Source organism: Macaca thibetana, chromosome Y (genome assembly GCF_024542745.1).
Source record: "Macaca thibetana thibetana isolate TM-01 chromosome Y, ASM2454274v1, whole genome shotgun sequence".
NCBI classification, from domain to species: Eukaryota; Metazoa; Chordata; class Mammalia; order Primates; family Cercopithecidae; genus Macaca; species Macaca thibetana.
This window is the reverse complement of record NC_065599.1, coordinates 1,415,629-1,435,168: the sequence shown is the minus strand read 5'-3', so window position 1 is coordinate 1,435,168 and position 19,540 is coordinate 1,415,629. Positions and strand designations below refer to the sequence as shown.

General features: G+C 43.7%; 2 protein-coding genes across 2 annotated transcripts in view; both read right to left on the bottom strand.

Annotated features, from left to right (window-relative positions):
• LOC126947204 (uncharacterized) overlaps positions 1 to 19,540 on the bottom strand; it is a 279,674-nt gene that overhangs the window by 141,236 nt on the left and 118,898 nt on the right. The window lies entirely within an intron of this gene.
• Positions 12,417 to 15,182, bottom strand: LOC126947175 (testis-specific Y-encoded protein 2-like). The gene is given in 7 exon segments (XM_050777901.1): positions 12,417 to 12,646; positions 13,346 to 13,427; positions 13,535 to 13,680; positions 13,780 to 13,891; positions 14,020 to 14,097; positions 14,705 to 15,148; positions 15,150 to 15,182. Coding segments are annotated over 7 exon segments (918 nt in total). The 3' UTR covers positions 12,417 to 12,623.

Here is a 19,540-nt window from a genome sequence, read left to right as displayed (position 1 = left end):
CAGGGTGTCACGAGACTTGCTCAACGAGTCGTCTGGAGGCTCCTTGACCAGAGGTAAATTGTTTGGCACACTCAGTTGTTGTCCTGGGTCAGAAACCATGGTGAAGTCCTGCTTTGCTGCACGATGGATGTGCAGGTCAGGCTGGGGAGCCTGGGTCTGCGGGAGGGGTCCAGTGTCTGAGTCCGTTTGAGGCCTCCCTGGGGCCCGCGGTGTCTCAGTGGCAGAGCTGGGAATGGGAAACTCATGCTTCACTCCAGCTAGCAGGCCACCTCAGTCCAGCTAGGTGAAATGGTCGCTTCGAGTCCATCCCGTTTCTCCTTGTTGGCCAGGCAGGTGGAGGAACTCAGTCATCCCCAGTTACTGGCGGCTGAATGAAGATTTCCTTTTGTCACAACTTTAACTTCCACAGTGAAAGTCATCCTGAAGGACTATTGCTTTGGCATCCTTGGTAAGGAGTGCCTCCCAGCATAGTAGGGGAGCTGGTGTGTGGGAGGGTCTGTGTGGCATGAAACTTCCTGGCTCCTCTCCCCCCAGGGAACGGGGTGTCTCATTGCACTTCAGTCCGGTGGTTCCGGGATCATAAAGATAGAGCCTCCAGCTGCAGGCAGAACATTGCCTACCTGAGCTCGTTCAGCTGCTGGGCTAAAAATGACTGCCGGGGTTTTGGCAAGATTGCTGAGGAGGGTTCCCGTGGCAGGTGCATCATGGGAAAGGACCTCACTGGTCATTCCTTGGCCTCTGGGGAATGGGCTCTGAACCGCGACCTGACCTACGGTGGACCCCCTTCTGCAGTCCCCCAGATCATCAGCCAGGGCCTATGGCTCAATCCATTGCAGTTCTACTCCAGGGAGGGAGGGACGGCATTAGAGAGGGAACAGAGAGGAGGCCAGGCAAGCAGCCTAGGGCTGGGAATTTCGAGGCCTTTGAGTGCTGGTTCTGTATCTCAATTGTATTTTCTAGCAACCCACCTTCAAAAATCTAACATTTGAGTTTTAACAACCACATGTGGAATTGATCAGATATGTTTTCTAAAGTTGAAGTTGCATTGTCTGCTCCACTCTTCTTGTTTCTTTTTTGAGACGGAGTCCCGCTCTGTAACCCAGACTGGAGTGCAGTGGCGCCATCTCGGCTCACTGCAATGTCCGCCTCCCGGGTTCATGCCATTCTCCTCCCTCAGCCTCCTGAGTAGCTCCATTCTAAGGCACATAATTACGTGGTAACTTTTTTCTCAATTGATCTGGAGTGGGCAGATTAATACTACTCTGCCATGTATGAGAATATGCATTTCCTTACCTGTGACAACACCAAGGCATTAGAATATATCTACCTTTTTTGTAGCTATATGAAAATTTTCATGTTGTTAAATGGGCCATTCTTAAAGATTATTAAAATTGAACATAGCCTACTCTTAAAATTAATATTTCATAATGGATTTGTAAGAATTGTATGTTATGATACAAATTTTAAAGATAACATACTTTTCTGAAGTGTCATTTTTTGATTTGTAAATATTTAAGTTTCTTTGAATGGAATTTCGTGGACCCTAATCATATGTTTCCATACAGCTTTCCTCATAGCAGAATTATAGGAACAGTAATTTATCATTTTTCTCCTAATATATTTTTGTCCTTATCTAGATTGTATTTACCTATTTAACTGATCAAATTCTGCTCTCTCTTCACTCTGCATTTATCCCACATCTCTCTCTCACACCAATAAAACGATTCTTGTGTTATGTTTCAGGGTTTCTTCTGTCGCTAGACTGGAGTGCAGTGGGGTCATCTCAGCTCACTGCAACCTCTGCCTCCCAGGTTCCAGCGATTCTCCTGCCTCAATCTCCCGAGTAGCTGGGACTACAGTCGCATGCCACCCGGCCCAGTTAATTTGTGTATTTTTGGTAGAGATGCGGTTTCACCATGTTGCCAAGGATGGTCTTGATCTCTTGACGACATGATCCACCCACCTCTGTCTCCCGAAGTGCCGGGGTTCACATTGTGAGAAAACATTAGTTTTAATCTCGTGTTTGCTGGAGAATTCCTCTTAATTTCTCCTAAAATTCCTAGCGGTATTGTTTGATAGAAGGCTTCTTAATTTAAGGAATTCTTCCATCTCCTTGGTCCCTTGGTAGTGTTCGCCCGGCACACCAATCTAAAAATTGTTTGTTCCGTTTCTTTGTGGGTTGGAGTCTTGCTCTCACCAGCCCAGAGTGCGCTGGTGCAATGATAGCTCCCTACGCTCTCAAATTCCTGGGTTCAAGCTCTTGCTGCGTTGCTGTGACTGCAGGCATGCACCACCACACATAGCTAAATCTGTTTTTCTTGTTTCTTATTTTCGTAGAGACAGGATCTCATTACATTGCCATAGCCGCCATTAAAGCCCTGGGCTCACGCAGTCCAGCTGCCTCAGTCTTCCACACTGACTCACAGTGTGAGCCACTGTGCCTGGCCATCCAGTTTCTGAGACCTCAGTAATACTTGCGTGCAAGGCATTCTCATTGGTTATGCGAGGATACTAAGAAGTAAAAGAGCATTTTGCAAATAAGCAATCCCTGATATTAAATAATATTGATTAATAAAATTAACGCTTGAAAGGTAGACTTGAAGGAGGCCAGGATTTTTAAGTTAAGTGCATCCCACAAAAGTGCAGAGTTGTGAAATACATGGGGGGTGTAAAGTAAGATATGGTGTATAGAAATATGTGGGGGGTGTAAATATATGGGATGTGTGCAGTCATTCAGATTGTACAGGGATGTTGAAATCTTAACACTACATCCTTAGTGTAGAATTTGAAATTATTTGAGGAGGGAATTTAGTTCTAAGCAGCACGAGGTGAAACGCAGAATTGAAAAAGAAGTCACATTGCTGAGAATGCGAAGGGTAAGATTGCCGCCTCAACAGAAGAATGTAAGACAATAAAGTAACAGTTCTAAGCAAAGAAATTTAAACAGAACAAATTAAAATTCTCACCACGGACTCCATCATCATATGGAGGAAACTGAAGCCTGACATTTTCGATTTTACATTTCACGTGTAGAGTATCGATGAAGAGTTAAATATTTATTGATTTCAGAATACACAAGCTAGCACATTTCCATTAGAAGACTAGCCAGCGATCACATCATAGGTGAAAGACTGACCTCTAGGAATTAGCATGTGAAGAGTATGTTAAAGGAGGAGGTTTTCTATTTTTGAAACAGGTACATCATTGTAATGACCCCTTTAAGTGTATTGCTAATTGCAGTAAAAATAAATATTGGTCACCATGAGAAGAGCTGCACTAGTACATGTTAATTTGCCAACATTTAAGCTAGAGCCAATCGCTTAGAGATGAGGGAGCGCTTTTCTGTAAAATTTTAGCGTGCAGTCATTCAAAGGCAGCAATCTTTGTGTGTGTGAGACGGATTGAAGAACATGGGAAAATTTACCTTCTTCAGCTGAGAAAGGACGACGTATGTAAACTTTATATTCAGCGAAGACTTTCATGGTTTTACCTGTTTTCCCTACATCATTAGTAGTCATCAGTAATTCATATGAAAAGAAAAACCTTAAGTAACTAATAAATAACAATTAAAAATGAACTTTTTCTTACAAATTAATGTCTGCCTTCAGCTTCATTAGTAGAACTGGCCTTGTGGAGCCATGGGATTATCCAAAGCCGGAAGAAATATTTAAGTTGTCATGAATGTCTAGCAATTAAGGGAAAGAAGGACAGAATCATACCAGAAATAATTTTGAGAAGTTGTTTTAGACAAGAAAAAATTGTGTTTCAGATTTTGAGATCTTTACACAATATTAAATCATTTTAACGTTACATGTCCCATGTCACCTGGATGAGAAAATTAAAAGGAAGGAGGTCCTTCACGCAGAGAGCCAGGCTCTTCCCAGAGAAATGACCGTGTGTCACCAAGAGATGAGGGTTACGCAACGAAGGATAGGTAGAGGAAAAATGGAAAAATAGTTGACTTTTGTTGTGGTGATGAATTTCACGTAACAAAATTAAACATTTTAATGGAAATCGTTACCTGGCATGTAACACAATCTGTGCTGTGCAACAACTCTCTCCATCTACTTCCAGAACATTTTCATCACTCCAAACTACAACCGCACTACCAGTTAAGCAGTTCCTTTCATTTTCTCCCTTCTCTCAGCACCTAGCAAACAGCAATCTGGTTTCTGCCTCCCAACTTACCCGTCCTGGGTATTTCATGTTAATGGGCTGAAGCACTGCAGGACGTTTTGTAACTGCCTCCTTTCATTTTGCAATTAGAGATCGCAGAATGGCTGGGAAACCTCAATATGTGACCAGGGAGGGAAACTGGCTGGGAATTAAGGCCCACCTGAATGATGTTGTGGACACCCAGTGTCAGTTACCTTCGTAAACACCTGCTTAGTTAACATTGCTTACTATTAATATAGAACTTAATTTCCTGGAATACTGAAAAGCAAATTGATGTATGAAAACATGTAATTTGTTCATAAATGTATGGAAAAACTGCAGACTGATGCATTTTCCATTACAATTCTTATATGAGACCCGAAGTGTTTTACCACTTTTCAGATGTATTTTTATTGTTCTGCTCCTGTCAGTTTTTAGGATCAAGTTTGCAATACATGGACGTGGGAGAGGGACTTTCAACGTCTTTTAGAGCACTTAGTTGTAAATTGTGAGTTTCTTCCCCCGTGGTTCTTTTCAGGTTACTATTTGCACTGTATATGCAAAGTGTTAAGTTTTTTTTCTTATGTGCCCCTCCTGGAACTTTTGTTTTAAAGGATTTTTTTTTTTTTTTTTTCTGTTGGGTATGTGAGTTTCCTGTGAGCATTTTTTCTAAAACACACTTTATTTGCTTCATTAGTTTTTGGGATGTGTGTGTGCGTGTGTGTGTGTGTATGTGTGTGTGTGTGTGTGTGTGTGTGTTTCTTTTGAGATGGAGTCTCCTTCTCTCACCCAGGCCGGAGTGAAGTGGCACGATCTTGGCCCGCTGCAACCGCTGCCTCCCAGCTTTAAGCGGTTCCCTTGCCTCAGCCTTCTGAGGAGCTGGTATTGTAGGCACATGACACAATGTCCAGCTAAATTTTGTATATTTAGTCAAGACTGGGTTTCACCCTGTTTTTCAGGCTGGCCTTGCACTCCTGACCTCAAGCGATCCAAACGCTCCCAAAATGCTGGGCTTCCAGGGGCGAGCCATCGTGCCCAGCCTCAGTTGTTCGTTTATGTATGTTAAGGCCTCTTCTGTGTTCTTCCTGTACAGATATTTTAGAATTACTAAAATCATATATTTTGTTTACTTACTCATTTTAAAATTAATGTTCCCATTTGCTGAATACAGTATTGTGAATAGGTTAAACCTTGTATAGTATTGTCATTTTGTCTTTCATAAATTATTCAAGAACTCTGATACCTTTTTTCCCACCTGAGGAGAACATGCAGATAGTTAGAAAAAATTGTCTGAGTGGGTAGGTATTTAAATATAATTTGAAAGAATAGTGAAGTTCACAAATACAATTTCACATTTGTATTTTGCATCATTTTGAACATTTTATTTGCTGACACATGAAATTCTGAATTCGCCTTCACGTTACATATACGCTTTGAATCAATGTGAAGAATGAAATGAATCCAACACCAAGAATTACTTCAGGAATTAAGTAGAAAGCGGTTGTTATGTAGAAAAACTGTATTTATTGGAGGTATATTCAGAGATATTTGAGAAGGCTGAAAGTATATTCAGAGATATTTGAGAAGGCTGAAGCCAAAATTTTTGTTTTTCTTTTCCTCTGGTGTTTTATGATAGCCTGCCAAGACTGTAGTATCACTAGTTAGAGTCACTAGGCTACCAAAGTCTCAGGGCGGCAGTAATTATTATTAGGGAAGTAATCTAGGAACATAGATGGGGGAAGATAATTCTAGGCAGAGATAATAACCATTGAAATAATTCTGAGACTAGAATGAAGCAAGGAGTCATACTCCCATCATGTGGCAAGACAAGAATGAAGGAAAATGCTTGAGTGAGATCAAAGACCTATCCTTTTGGTTTTACTCTGAGTGTAACTCTGGCTACTGGGAGAACAAACTGTAAGCTGCAAGTGAGTATCAGAATCAAGCAGAGAGACCAAACAAATGATGACGCTTCAACAAACGGAATGGCAGAGGAGACGATACACTCACTCCTTTCATGTGACTGTATAAGTTGTGCTTGCCTAAAGTTACTTGGTTGAGGGCATAAGGAATATTCAGGTAATGATCCTGAGTATGTAGGCTGTTTTTGTTTAGAGCTTTCCTCTAAATTCCCTCTACTATTTGATTTCACTCTTTTCACCAGAGTTCCCATTATTTATGCCTCAGTGTTACATGGAACTCATGAAATATATGCCATGTAAAATGTTTTACTGTCCATCAAGTAATATGGAATTTACATGTCATAGAAAAGTATAACTTACACTTTGAAGTTCATATCTTATAATTTAATGTATGTATAAACCATGTAATCTATATGATGGATTTAAAAATATAAGTATTCGTAAACATATACAATACATGTATCTGTATTTATATGTGTATTTGCATAGAGATGAAATTTATGCATTGTTTATATTTTAATACACGTAGAGTATATGTCTATATGTATTTCTTTTTTTAAAATACTTTAAGCTCTGGGGTACACGTGCAGAATGTGCAGTTCTGTTACCTAGGTATACACGTGCTATGGTGGTTTGCTGCACCCATCAACCGTCACATACATTAGGTATTTCTCCTAATGCTATCCCTCCACTAGCCCTCCACCAACCGACAGGCCCCAGTGTGTGATGTTCCCCTTCCTGTATCCATGTGTTTTCATTGTTCACACCCAACTTAAGAGCGAGAACATGCAGTGTTTTCCTTTTTGTTCTGGTGTTATTTTGCTGAGAATGATGCTTTCCAGCATCACCCATGTCCCTGCAAAGGACAGAAACGCATCGTTTGTATGGTTATGCTTACTATTCCATGGTGTGTATGTGCCTCATTGTCTTTTTCCAGGGGATCACTGGTAGGCATGTGAGTTGGTTCCATGTCTTTGCTATTGTGAACAATGCCTCGGTAAACGTAAGTGCGAATGTGACTTTACAAGAGAATGATTTATGTGTTCGGGCATAATAGAGAACACCAGTACAATGCACTGTAGGGTAGAAATGTGACGGGTTAATTTGCTCCATAAGGATTTATTTTATTTTATATTTTATTGGATGACGACGAGGATGACGATGATGGTGATGGAGTTTTTATCATCCTGGCTGGAGTACAGTAGTGCAATCTCAGTCAGTACAATCTCTACCCCCCGCCAGATACAAGTGATTTTCTTGCCTGAGCCTCCCAAGTAGCTTGGACGTTTTATGTAAGTGTTAGCAGAACAAGCAAGAAACAATTCATAACAAGTAATGTGGCAGGTCACTTTGAACAAAGAATGTTATTTTTTTAGATGACACATTCTTTCATATAACTTGGGACACTGAAACAAATAAATGAATGATGTGAATACAAAGATGAAAAGGGCAATAAATTGTAAGACAGAGCTGGGCTACATTATCCTACAGAGTGTGTGGTGGGTTAATTTATTCTGAGGTGTTATTTTTAATCCTGGAAAACTTTTCACAGAATTTGAATAATGGAATTCGTGTTTGATCCCTTAATGCATGTGCTCAGTAAACATCTCCAGTTTTGCATTGTAAAAGTCACGGTCATTTCATGAAAAAAAAAAGAAGAATTACTAGAAAGCTGTCAGCCTCTGTAAGGGAATCTCACTTGAGTTTTCAACAGAGTGTGTGTAACAAAATTTTATCTTTTTGGCTTATTTATGATTACCTAAATATAGACTTTTTTTTTTTTTTTTTTTTTTTTTAAACCATTTACAGCAAACTGACGGAAGCAGATCGGCCTGCCAAGCTTAACATTGGAGGCCTCCATTTAGAAACCAATGAAAAGACGCTTAAAGCAACATTTGGGAAATATGTTCCCATATTGGCAGGCAACTGTTATACATATGTTTGTTTTGTGTGTGTGTGTGTGTGTGTGTGTGTGTGTTTATGTGTGTTGTTGTATGTATGTGTGTGTGTATATATATGTGTGTATGTATGTATACGTGTGTATATATGCATATACATACACATTAATATGTCGGTGCTATTTATGTCTACTTTTCCAAAGTAAATGTATAGTTAATATGTTTACTGAAGACATAAGTTGAAATAGTTATTTGTTATTAAACTGTAATTTTCAAGTTTATATTTCATATTGGGAAAATTCTCATGGCAGCAGGTGAAGGGTCTGTGGTAAAGGTCACCTGTTGCTGAGAAAGGAAAATGAGCAAAAGTAAGTGTGTTGTGGAGGTGGAGAACAAATTGGAATAAAATAGGCTGACGATTGAGATGACATAGTAGTAAGAATCACAGTAATGATGTGAAATGCAATTTCGTTTTTGGTTTCTTAGTACTCCGTTGAGTCCATTATATAAATGTAAGATATTTTCACATAATTTAGTTCTTCTGTGAGATGAAGGGGAAATCAGCAAGCTCAAATGCTTTGCCTGTATTTTGAGAACGCTGCAGATGCTAAAAATGCTGTCGAGGATATGAATGGAGATGTAACCGTCCCTTATTCTTAATCTCCAAACTGCTTTTCACTTAACAGCATTTCAGGATCTTTTTGGTATTACTAAACTTTTGAAGGTGGCGTAATGTCATGTGATCTGAAATGCTTTAGATATCCTCTTCTTTTTGCCTGAGGAAGTGCAAGTGTAGTTGGAAGGATATTGGAATAAACGTTACGTAAATGAACGTATGGCAGTCCTGTTTGTAGGTTAGTATTCCAATACAAGTGTAAATAGATCTTCAAAGCTTTCAAGCAGCATTAAAACTTAGAAGGAACTCTCACAGAAAGGAGAGAAATCAGTCAGTATTTCCTAAAAGCTATTAATGGATTTAGTTCCAATTCATGGAAATACATCTATAGCATAGACAAGCTATGGATAGACAGCTAGACAAACTTACAAGGTGGAAAATGTCTACAGAGAGACACCAAGACAGACTCACAAGAAGAAAAGAAAAGATTCTTTCACATTTTCTGAAAATACATTCTTGAGAAAGTATATTTCAACCAGATTTTTACATTTAAGGAAGTGTTAAGTACTTGAAAGTAGAAACGAACATGAGAAGATTGAAATTGGGTAACAGAATGACTAACTGGCATTTTTGCCCCATCCTTGCTCTTTCTCTCCTACAAATATTGTTATCCTGTTAACGCAGTGATTTGTTGTAACATGAATACCTAATGACTCCTTTTTCCCAGTGTGCTTGAGGACTTATTTTGATCCAACCAATGGTCTCTGTCTTATTGAATCTTAAATTCTGGGGATTGTGTGTTTATCACAGCTTTAAAGAGTTGTGTCCTTCTATTACGTACGGACTTCCTTTATATTACCATCAAAATCATTGCATTCTGGACACTTTCAAGTTGTTCTGTTTTACAGCATCACCCCAATCTCCTGTTAGTTCCCGTTACTCTTTATGCTATCACCAACGTGCTTTGCTGGACTTCTTGAGAGTTAATCTTCCCAGCGTGTGTCTCACAAATAGCCATTTATGCTTCAAAAACAGCTTACATTTTACATGTTTTTCTTCACTGTAAATTGTGGGTATTTTGTCCTCACTGTACCATGTATTAATGTGTTGATCGTTAAATTGACTTAAGTACATATTTAAGTTTTCCTTGTTGCTTTTATTTCTCTTACGTCTAGCACACTTCCTGGTACATAGCAGAAAGTCCATTTTTTTGTTCACAGTTATACTTTTATATTTTAAGTTTTAGTAGAAACTGAAAGTTGCTTGGTCTTGTAGGTATGGAAAAAATCTTATGTATAGTAATCTGAGAAAAATAATAACTAACTGGTTACTAACAATTAAAAATGAACTTTGACTTAAGAATTAATGTCTGCCTTCAGCTCGTTGGTAGAACAGGCCTTGTGGAGCCATGGGATTATCCAAAGCCGGGAGAAATGTTTTAGTTGTCACGGAAGTCTAGGAATTTAGGGAAAGAAGGACAGAGTCATACAAGAAATAATTGTAAAAAGTGGTTTTAGACAAGAAAAATATTGTGTTTCAGAATCTGTGTTCTTTACATAATATGAAATCATTTTAACATTAAATGTCCCATGTCATGTGGATGAGAGAATCACGGAGGTCCTTCACGCAGAGAGCCAGGCTCTTCCCAGAGAACGACCATGTGTCACCAAGAGATGAGGGTTACACGCAACAAAGGATAGGCAAAGGAAAAATGGAAAAATTGTTGACTTTTGTTGTGGTGATGAAATTCACAAAACAAAATTAAACACTTTAAGGTAAATAGTTAAGTGGCGTTTAATACAACCTGTGTTGTGCAACAACCACCTCCATCTAGTTCCAGAACATTTTCATCACTCCAAACTACAACCCCACTACCAGTTAAGCAGTTCCTTTCGTTTTCTCCCTTCCCTCAGCCCCTAACAAACAGCAATCTGTTTTCTGCCTCTGAAGGTACCTGTTCCGGGTATTTCATGTTGGTGGGCTCAAACAATACAGGACTTTTTATAACTGTCTCCTTTCCTTTGCACGATGCCCTGAAGGATCGTTTACATTGTAGCACTTCTTTCCTTACACAAGCTGCTGACCCATTATTTTATTTGGGTTGTTTCCACCACTGTATTTCTACATACCTATTTGTCTGGGCACCCTTATTCATTTCTCAGTATGTGCGAATGGAATTGCTTGGTCCTGTGATAATTGTGTTTATTTTCTTGGGGAACCACCACATTTCTTCATAGTAGCTGCATCATTTTCCATTCCAGCTAGCATTGTGTCAGGGTTCCAAATTATCTACGTCCTGTCAAACACTTGATATTTCCTGCTTTTTAAAATGTATTCCCATTCCAGTGTGTGTGAAGTATGCTATCTCATTTTGGTTTTGAAATGCATTTTCCGAATAACTAATTATGATGATTTCTTCCATGTGCCTTTTGAGCATTTGCATATAGTATTTGGAGAAACAACTATTCGTGTGTTTGGTCCTTTATTGTGTTTAAGTTGTAAGTTAGTTATGTTTGGGATACGAGAAGTTGATAATTTAGAATTTGTTGCTTTAACTTACGGAAGCAGAATTCATACGAGTTCCTGAGACACCAGGGATGATGGTCCACCACCTAGAGGTTATGGATACCATGATTATGGTTATTCTAGTCGGGATGAACATTCCTCTGGAGGATATAGGTACTATAATAGTTTCCGGTTCTGTCAAATAGTTTTCTGAAGATGTTCCTGCTGACCGTAGCAAACCTGTCGTAAATGTAGTGACCGTGACGGCAACGTTGGGGGACGTGGTAGAGATCATTCTGACCATCCAAGAGGAATTTCTTACATATCAGAGTTATGGTAAGTGTCCAGGTTTGATTTGTACATTATAGTATTATATTTAATAGACCAGGTCATTGCTTTAATAAAAATTTAAGGAAAATCGTAAAGAAAAAAATGCACAAAATGCACTCGCATTGGTGTTAGCTACGTACATTTTTTCGCCTCCTCACCTAAGGAAGCATCTTGGAGAAAAGCTTAACCCAGCTAAAGATGTAAACATCAACAACATCGTCCATATTCTGGGTCATCAAGTGACAGACAGTCCAGGCATGGATCCTCAGGCAATCTTGTATTCCACAAATCCACCACCTTTCCCCTCACTTCTGCATGTTTGTGTTTTGCCTTAGTCACCTACGCCAGAATAAAAAAAAAAAAAAAAAAAAAAAGGGCGTATCCTGAATGTCTTCTCATATGCCTCTGAAACCTTTCCCATAAGGCTTCCATATACCTCATGTGCTCATTTCTTCTCACGTTGCTGTGTGAGAAGTCCTGAGAGGCTGATTGTCCCAGAAAAAGATTATGCATTCGCCTTTAAAGAAAAATAAGCTGTGAATTCGACACGAAAGATAACGTTAACATTTCCATTATCCTGTGCTATCTTAATGTGTCTGATGATACCCAAAATGAAGGATTTTGCAGGTACCTTACCCCAGCAAACTGGGCCCTGTTTATCTCAGTGTCCATCACCCAATGTCATTGAACTATCTCTGCTTCCATAGGATGAAGTAAGCTGTCAACTTAACTGTCTTCTGTTTCTTGTACCTCCCCAACTCTGTCCTATAGAAAGAATCCCAAAACATTTCACACCAATTCACTCTACAAATTCAGAGGCCCAGCTCCCACACAGACTGGTCATTTTCATGAAGAGAATCAAACATATAGATTGATCAATTCATTAGGACAGCGGAATCCAGGGGATCAAGCGACACACACACACAGACACACAAACACACAGACACACACAGACACACACACACACACACACACACACAGAGCCACACATCCTTAATACTGTTTATTTTTTATTCCATACAATTCAATTCCCCCACCCCGCTTCCTGTCTTCATTTGCTGTGACTGGATCTGCTTGTCCTTTAGTTCCTGTGCACAAGACCATGCTGAGTACTGACATCCTGCATACTGTAGTAAGTTTTCAGGAGTTCTGCCGTGTTAGGTGAACACAGCACCTGTGTCCGATGCTCCATCATATTCAACCCAACATCTGCGCGTTCCCTAGAGAAACACAAACACATGTCAAAATGCATCTCCTCTGAGCCACCATTTAAAATGTTTTAATTTTACGGCCTGCTGAGAAAAGACTACCCCTTCCCCTTTTGTGATCTCTTCAACTTCCTCCTACCGTGCATGTGTTACAAACTATTCTCTGCAATACCTGCCCCATTTCCAGTATTCTCTGTGACAGGAGTCAGCTAACAAGACGCGTTGTACACTAAAAGCACACGGAAATCCGATGGGGTAATAGCTTAAGGAAATCCATCGATCTAAACAGTCCTTTGTGGTCTGTGGCAAGGAGGACAACCAGGCACATTCCGGGAGCCCAAGCTTTAGGGGTTGGTAAGACGACTCCCCGTCGGGTTGACGGCCATGGAACCAAGTGCCACAGATTGAAGGTAATAACTCGGCTTTACTTCTCAGTGAGTGTGGACACGCACTATGCTTCCCCGGGCTTAAGACTCCACAGTTATAACCCGCTTTGCAGCGCAGTGTCTCATGTGCCTTTTTCAGCCCAATGCCATGAATGTCCTGGATTCTGTCATGCTGTGTCTTCCTCTCAAGGAATTTCGACATGGATAAGACGGACCCCCAGGTTCTACATTTCTGAAATGAGCCTCCAGGCTCCCTGAATAGAGAGGTGTGTCAACACCCTTATCCTGGGTATCAGACAGCTCCAGTTCCAACTGTACGGCTCACCTGAAATCTCTGTTTCCTCTTCAGGTGGCTTCATCCTCCTGTAGTACTGCAGGGGATTGCGCCACAGGTCCTTACATAGGATCTGTCAGGGGAATCAACCGGAAAAGGCCTCATGAGAGCTCAGACTGGTGACCCAAGCAGCTGGGAACACACCGGGGTCATTCCTCATGTTCCCCAGCAAGGACCCACCTCAGCAATCCTACTGGATCCTGCGAAGTTGTGGTCAGAAAACCAGTTGAAGAAGTTAAGACCGCTGTTGTTGTGTCTGCGGCGATAGGCCTCAACTTCATAATCCTGACACCACTGAATTGGAGTGGAATGAGAAGCCCTGTATTCTACAGACAGAGGATGTTTTGGTAAGGGGGCTGGAACACGTTGGCACTGATCCACCCACCTTCCTCCTTCCACTACCCATCCTGGGAGCCACCTGTCACCTGTGACGTTCACGAGATATTCCTTGGTAATCACTTTATTCTGGAAGTAGGGGTTACTCCGAAAGAACAACATGATCTGGCAGAGATGAACGGGATGCTTCGCTTCTTTCACCTGTCCGGACAAGGTGGAGAAAGCTTAAACACCTTTTTGGCTGAGGTGCCCACTGTTGCTTGCAGGAATAAATTATCTCCCTTAGCCTCCCCCACTCAACCCTCCAGCCTTAGTCTTCCCGGCCTCACCTCCAAGTTGATCATGTAGCTCAGCATGTCTTCATCTTGGTCAGTGATCAGGGCCGACATCTGAGGGTGGTTTGCAATCTGATTGAGGTCAAAGAGCCTTGAGATGCAACGGAAAGAAAAGCTAGAAGCAACGGGGAAGGCCTAAGAGCACCCAGAGGGGCGGCTAGGGGATTTTTTCCGATCTGCATCCATGAATGACCTCCCTTTCTCCTCTCCCTCCCCCTGAATTCAGACCTCTCGGGTTTCACCGAGGGGTGTATCATTGTGAGGCTGACCGCACTGACACGGGGAGGGGCGATATGCAGAGAACTGCCGGTGTCTGAGGCCTGGCAGAATCTGCTCATACCCGAAGAAGCCCAGTCCCAGATCGGACTGGCAAGGCGGAGCAGTCACAGTCCCTTAACAACAGCTTGATTCACAGCAACACGTGTTCTGCTGAGAACTCGCTTCTGCTCTTCAGAAAGATGCCCCAAACGTCTGCTGCTTGGCACCATGAAGCGTTTCTCTCACGCACGCAGGAAAATAGTACCCGTGTCTGCTCTGGCTTTCTTCAGCCACATTTGTCTGTGGAAACTCACCCGTGTTCCCCAAATGGTCACATCGACGCCGAGCCGCCCGTAAGTTCCTTACACTTCCCAAGAGCACCTCTCAACTGGCAAAGCAGAAGAAACACTGCAAAGGATACCACATTGGCCCAGAAGCCAGGCATGCTCTGGATGATGGCGCCTCTGCGGTCCAGGTGGGGCTTGCGCCTCCGCTCCATCTTTTCCCTCTGCTGAGAAAAGGCCTTCCTGGCTCGGGCATTAACCGGCTCCAGCTCCACCTGAACGGCCAGCAGCTCCTCCAGTGCAGACTCTGGGCTCATGGGCCCAGGGCCAGGCTGTGCCCGCTGGACCTGCTCCTGCCGCTTCTCGTCGGCTTCCTGGTGGGCCACCACCTCCACCTCCGCCATTATGTCATCCGCTCCCAGCACCGCCTCCTCCCCCAAAGCTACCTGCTCGCTCTGCGCCCCGGCCTCCCCCTCCTGTAGAGACTCCATCCTGAAGACGGTGCCCCCCTTCGGACTCCCACTGACCACCGCCTGTGCTGCCGGACCCTCACCGCAGGAACCCTGCCGCTGCCCTTCACCGCAGCCGGTGGGACGGCGGGCCCTCAGGGCGCATGCGCCGGGCTAGCAGGCGCCCCCTAAGGGACTGCACGCAAAGGGCGCAGGGAGCCGCGGGAAGACATGGAGACCAAAGGGCACCAGGAGCCCCTCCAAGACCGCGGTTCTCCCCTGGCGGCCAGTCAGTGCGAGGGCGGTGGGCGTCTCCCCGGGCAGCAGCAACCTAGGCTGGCCTGCAGTCCCAACCTCCCGAGCTATGCCTCCTCTGAGAAGCCCTCGGGGCTTGCGCCAGGTAGCGCTGCATCCAGGCACACGCGGGCTGCGTGGCCTTTGGAATCTTGGGCATGGAAGCCCTGTGCCCTCACTGACATCCTGAGTGTGGCAAGCCATTGACCCACACGGCACGTATGAAACATCTCACTTCACTGGGCAGGCCGGGTAGATGGAATGGAATACTGCAGATCCAGAGGAGAAGTCTCTCTGGCTGCTGGGGCGAGGGCAGCCGAGGCGGCCTGGGGAAAGTGGGTCTGGGCGGGCGCGTGGGAGGAAAGTCTCTTGGTTAGGCTGAGGTGGAATTCGTCTGCTCCAGAGGCCAGAAGGCCGGCACGCCCTCTGGCAGGTCTATGACAATACAGACTCCGCGTAGCAGGCTTCCTCCCGGAGGGTGCTGTACGGAAAGGAGCATTCCAAAGGGGCTCCCGTCCTATGCCCTAGACGTACCGGAGGCCAGCCTCCAGGGCTGGCCATGGACAGCCAGCGTGCACACCGTTGTGCACTGCCTTGCCGACCCAGAGGCTCCCATAGCGCTGAAGCGCCTGTCTCCCCCCTGCTGGCGCTGGACCCAAAGGGGTGTAGGCCCTGAGCATACATAACCTCCTTTGCACCCAAGCCATTCCCATAGGGAGCGCCAGGCACGACCCTGCAGCCCCTTCTACCTACAGGGCTTCCCTCAGGTGGACAGGCCCACCCGTCAGGAAGCCCAGGACAAGAGGACACCACACACCTGGACGTCAGCAGAGCGTGTCCAACATCCAGCACACAAGGGCCTCCTGCGGCTCCTGAACCCTGAGGAAGCAGCCGCCTTATATCACCCCCCCCCCCCGCCCTCGGCCGCAACCACTTCCTCTGTCTCCTTTCCCTAGTTAGTGCAGGTTTCTTGGCCTGGCTCTCCCCACCCCAAAAACCACCACAGTTGTGAGGTTGCCTCCTCGACAGACAGCGACAGAGAAGCAACAAGCGAGGGCGACAGGCCAGATGCTCCAGATTCTCTGTGCTCTTGAAAATTGCAGGGTGTCACGAGACTTGCTCAACGAGTCGTCTGGAGGCTCCTTGACCAGAGGTAAATTGTTTGGCACACTCAGTTGTTGTCCTGGGTCAGAAACCATGGTGAAGTCCTGCTTTGCTGCACGATGGATGTGCAGGTCAGGCTGGGGAGCCTGGGTCTGCGGGAGGGGTCCAGTGTCTGAGTCCGTTTGAGGCCTCCCTGGGGCCCGCGGTGTCTCAGTGGCAGAGCTGGGAATGGGAAACTCATGCTTCACTCCAGCTAGCAGGCCACCTCAGTCCAGCTAGGTGAAATGGTCGCTTCGAGTCCATCCCGTTTCTCCTTGTTGGCCAGGCAGGTGGAGGAACTCAGTCATCCCCAGTTACTGGCGGCTGAATGAAGATTTCCTTTTGTCACAACTTTAACTTCCACAGTGAAAGTCATCCTGAAGGACTATTGCTTTGGCATCCTTGGTAAGGAGTGCCTCCCAGCATAGTAGGGGAGCTGGTGTGTGGGAGGGTCTGTGTGGCATGAAACTTCCTGGCTCCTCTCCCCCCAGGGAACGGGGTGTCTCATTGCACTTCAGTCCGGTGGTTCCGGGATCATAAAGATAGAGCCTCCAGCTGCAGGCAGAACATTGCCTACCTGAGCTCGTTCAGCTGCTGGGCTAAAAATGACTGCCGGGGTTTTGGCAAGATTGCTGAGGAGGGTTCCCGTGGCAGGTGCATCATGGGAAAGGACCTCACTGGTCATTCCTTGGCCTCTGGGGAATGGGCTCTGAACCGCGACCTGACCTACGGTGGACCCCCTTCTGCAGTCCCCCAGATCATCAGCCAGGGCCTATGGCTCAATCCATTGCAGTTCTACTCCAGGGAGGGAGGGACGGCATTAGAGAGGGAACAGAGAGGAGGCCAGGCAAGCAGCCTAGGGCTGGGAATTTCGAGGCCTTTGAGTGCTGGTTCTGTATCTCAATTGTATTTTCTAGCAACCCACCTTCAAAAATCTAACATTTGAGTTTTAACAACCACATGTGGAATTGATCAGATATGTTTTCTAAAGTTGAAGTTGCATTGTCTGCTCCACTCTTCTTGTTTCTTTTTTGAGACGGAGTCCCGCTCTGTAACCCAGACTGGAGTGCAGTGGCGCCATCTCGGCTCACTGCAATGTCCGCCTCCCGGGTTCATGCCATTCTCCTCCCTCAGCCTCCTGAGTAGCTCCATTCTAAGGCACATAATTACGTGGTAACTTTTTTCTCAATTGATCTGGAGTGGGCAGATTAATACTACTCTGCCATGTATGAGAATATGCATTTCCTTACCTGTGACAACACCAAGGCATTAGAATATATCTACCTTTTTTGTAGCTATATGAAAATTTTCATGTTGTTAAATGGGCCATTCTTAAAGATTATTAAAATTGAACATAGCCTACTCTTAAAATTAATATTTCATAATGGATTTGTAAGAATTGTATGTTATGATACAAATTTTAAAGATAACATACTTTTCTGAAGTGTCATTTTTTGATTTGTAAATATTTAAGTTTCTTTGAATGGAATTTCGTGGACCCTAATCATATGTTTCCATACAGCTTTCCTCATAGCAGAATTATAGGAACAGTAATTTATCATTTTTCTCCTAATATATTTTTGTCCTTATCTAGATTGTATTTACCTATTTAACTGATCAAATTCTGCTCTCTCTTCACTCTGCATTTATCCCACATCTCTCTCTCACACCAATAAAACGATTCTTGTGTTATGTTTCAGGGTTTCTTCTGTCGCTAGACTGGAGTGCAGTGGGGTCATCTCAGCTCACTGCAACCTCTGCCTCCCAGGTTCCAGCGATTCTCCTGCCTCAATCTCCCGAGTAGCTGGGACTACAGTCGCATGCCACCCGGCCCAGTTAATTTGTGTATTTTTGGTAGAGATGCGGTTTCACCATGTTGCCAAGGATGGTCTTGATCTCTTGACGACATGATCCACCCACCTCTGTCTCCCGAAGTGCCGGGGTTCACATTGTGAGAAAACATTAGTTTTAATCTCGTGTTTGCTGGAGAATTCCTCTTAATTTCTCCTAAAATTCCTAGCGGTATTGTTTGATAGAAGGCTTCTTAATTTAAGGAATTCTTCCATCTCCTTGGTCCCTTGGTAGTGTTCGCCCGGCACACCAATCTAAAAATTGTTTGTTCCGTTTCTTTGTGGGTTGGAGTCTTGCTCTCACCAGCCCAGAGTGCGCTGGTGCAATGATAGCTCCCTACGCTCTCAAATTCCTGGGTTCAAGCTCTTGCTGCGTTGCTGTGACTGCAGGCATGCACCACCACACATAGCTAAATCTGTTTTTCTTGTTTCTTATTTTCGTAGAGACAGGATCTCATTACATTGCCATAGCCGCCATTAAAGCCCTGGGCTCACGCAGTCCAGCTGCCTCAGTCTTCCACACTGACTCACAGTGTGAGCCACTGTGCCTGGCCATCCAGTTTCTGAGACCTCAGTAATACTTGCGTGCAAGGCATTCTCATTGGTTATGCGAGGATACTAAGAAGTAAAAGAGCATTTTGCAAATAAGCAATCCCTGATATTAAATAATATTGATTAATAAAATTAACGCTTGAAAGGTAGACTTGAAGGAGGCCAGGATTTTTAAGTTAAGTGCATCCCACAAAAGTGCAGAGTTGTGAAATACATGGGGGGTGTAAAGTAAGATATGGTGTATAGAAATATGTGGGGGGTGTAAATATATGGGATGTGTGCAGTCATTCAGATTGTACAGGGATGTTGAAATCTTAACACTACATCCTTAGTGTAGAATTTGAAATTATTTGAGGAGGGAATTTAGTTCTAAGCAGCACGAGGTGAAACGCAGAATTGAAAAAGAAGTCACATTGCTGAGAATGCGAAGGGTAAGATTGCCGCCTCAACAGAAGAATGTAAGACAATAAAGTAACAGTTCTAAGCAAAGAAATTTAAACAGAACAAATTAAAATTCTCACCAAGGACTCCATCATCATATGGAGGAAACTGAAGCCTGACATTTTCGATTTTACATTTCACGTGTAGAGTATCGATGAAGAGTTAAATATTTATTGATTTCAGAATACACAAGCTAGCACATTTCCATTAGAAGACTAGCCAGCGATCACATCATAGGTGAAAG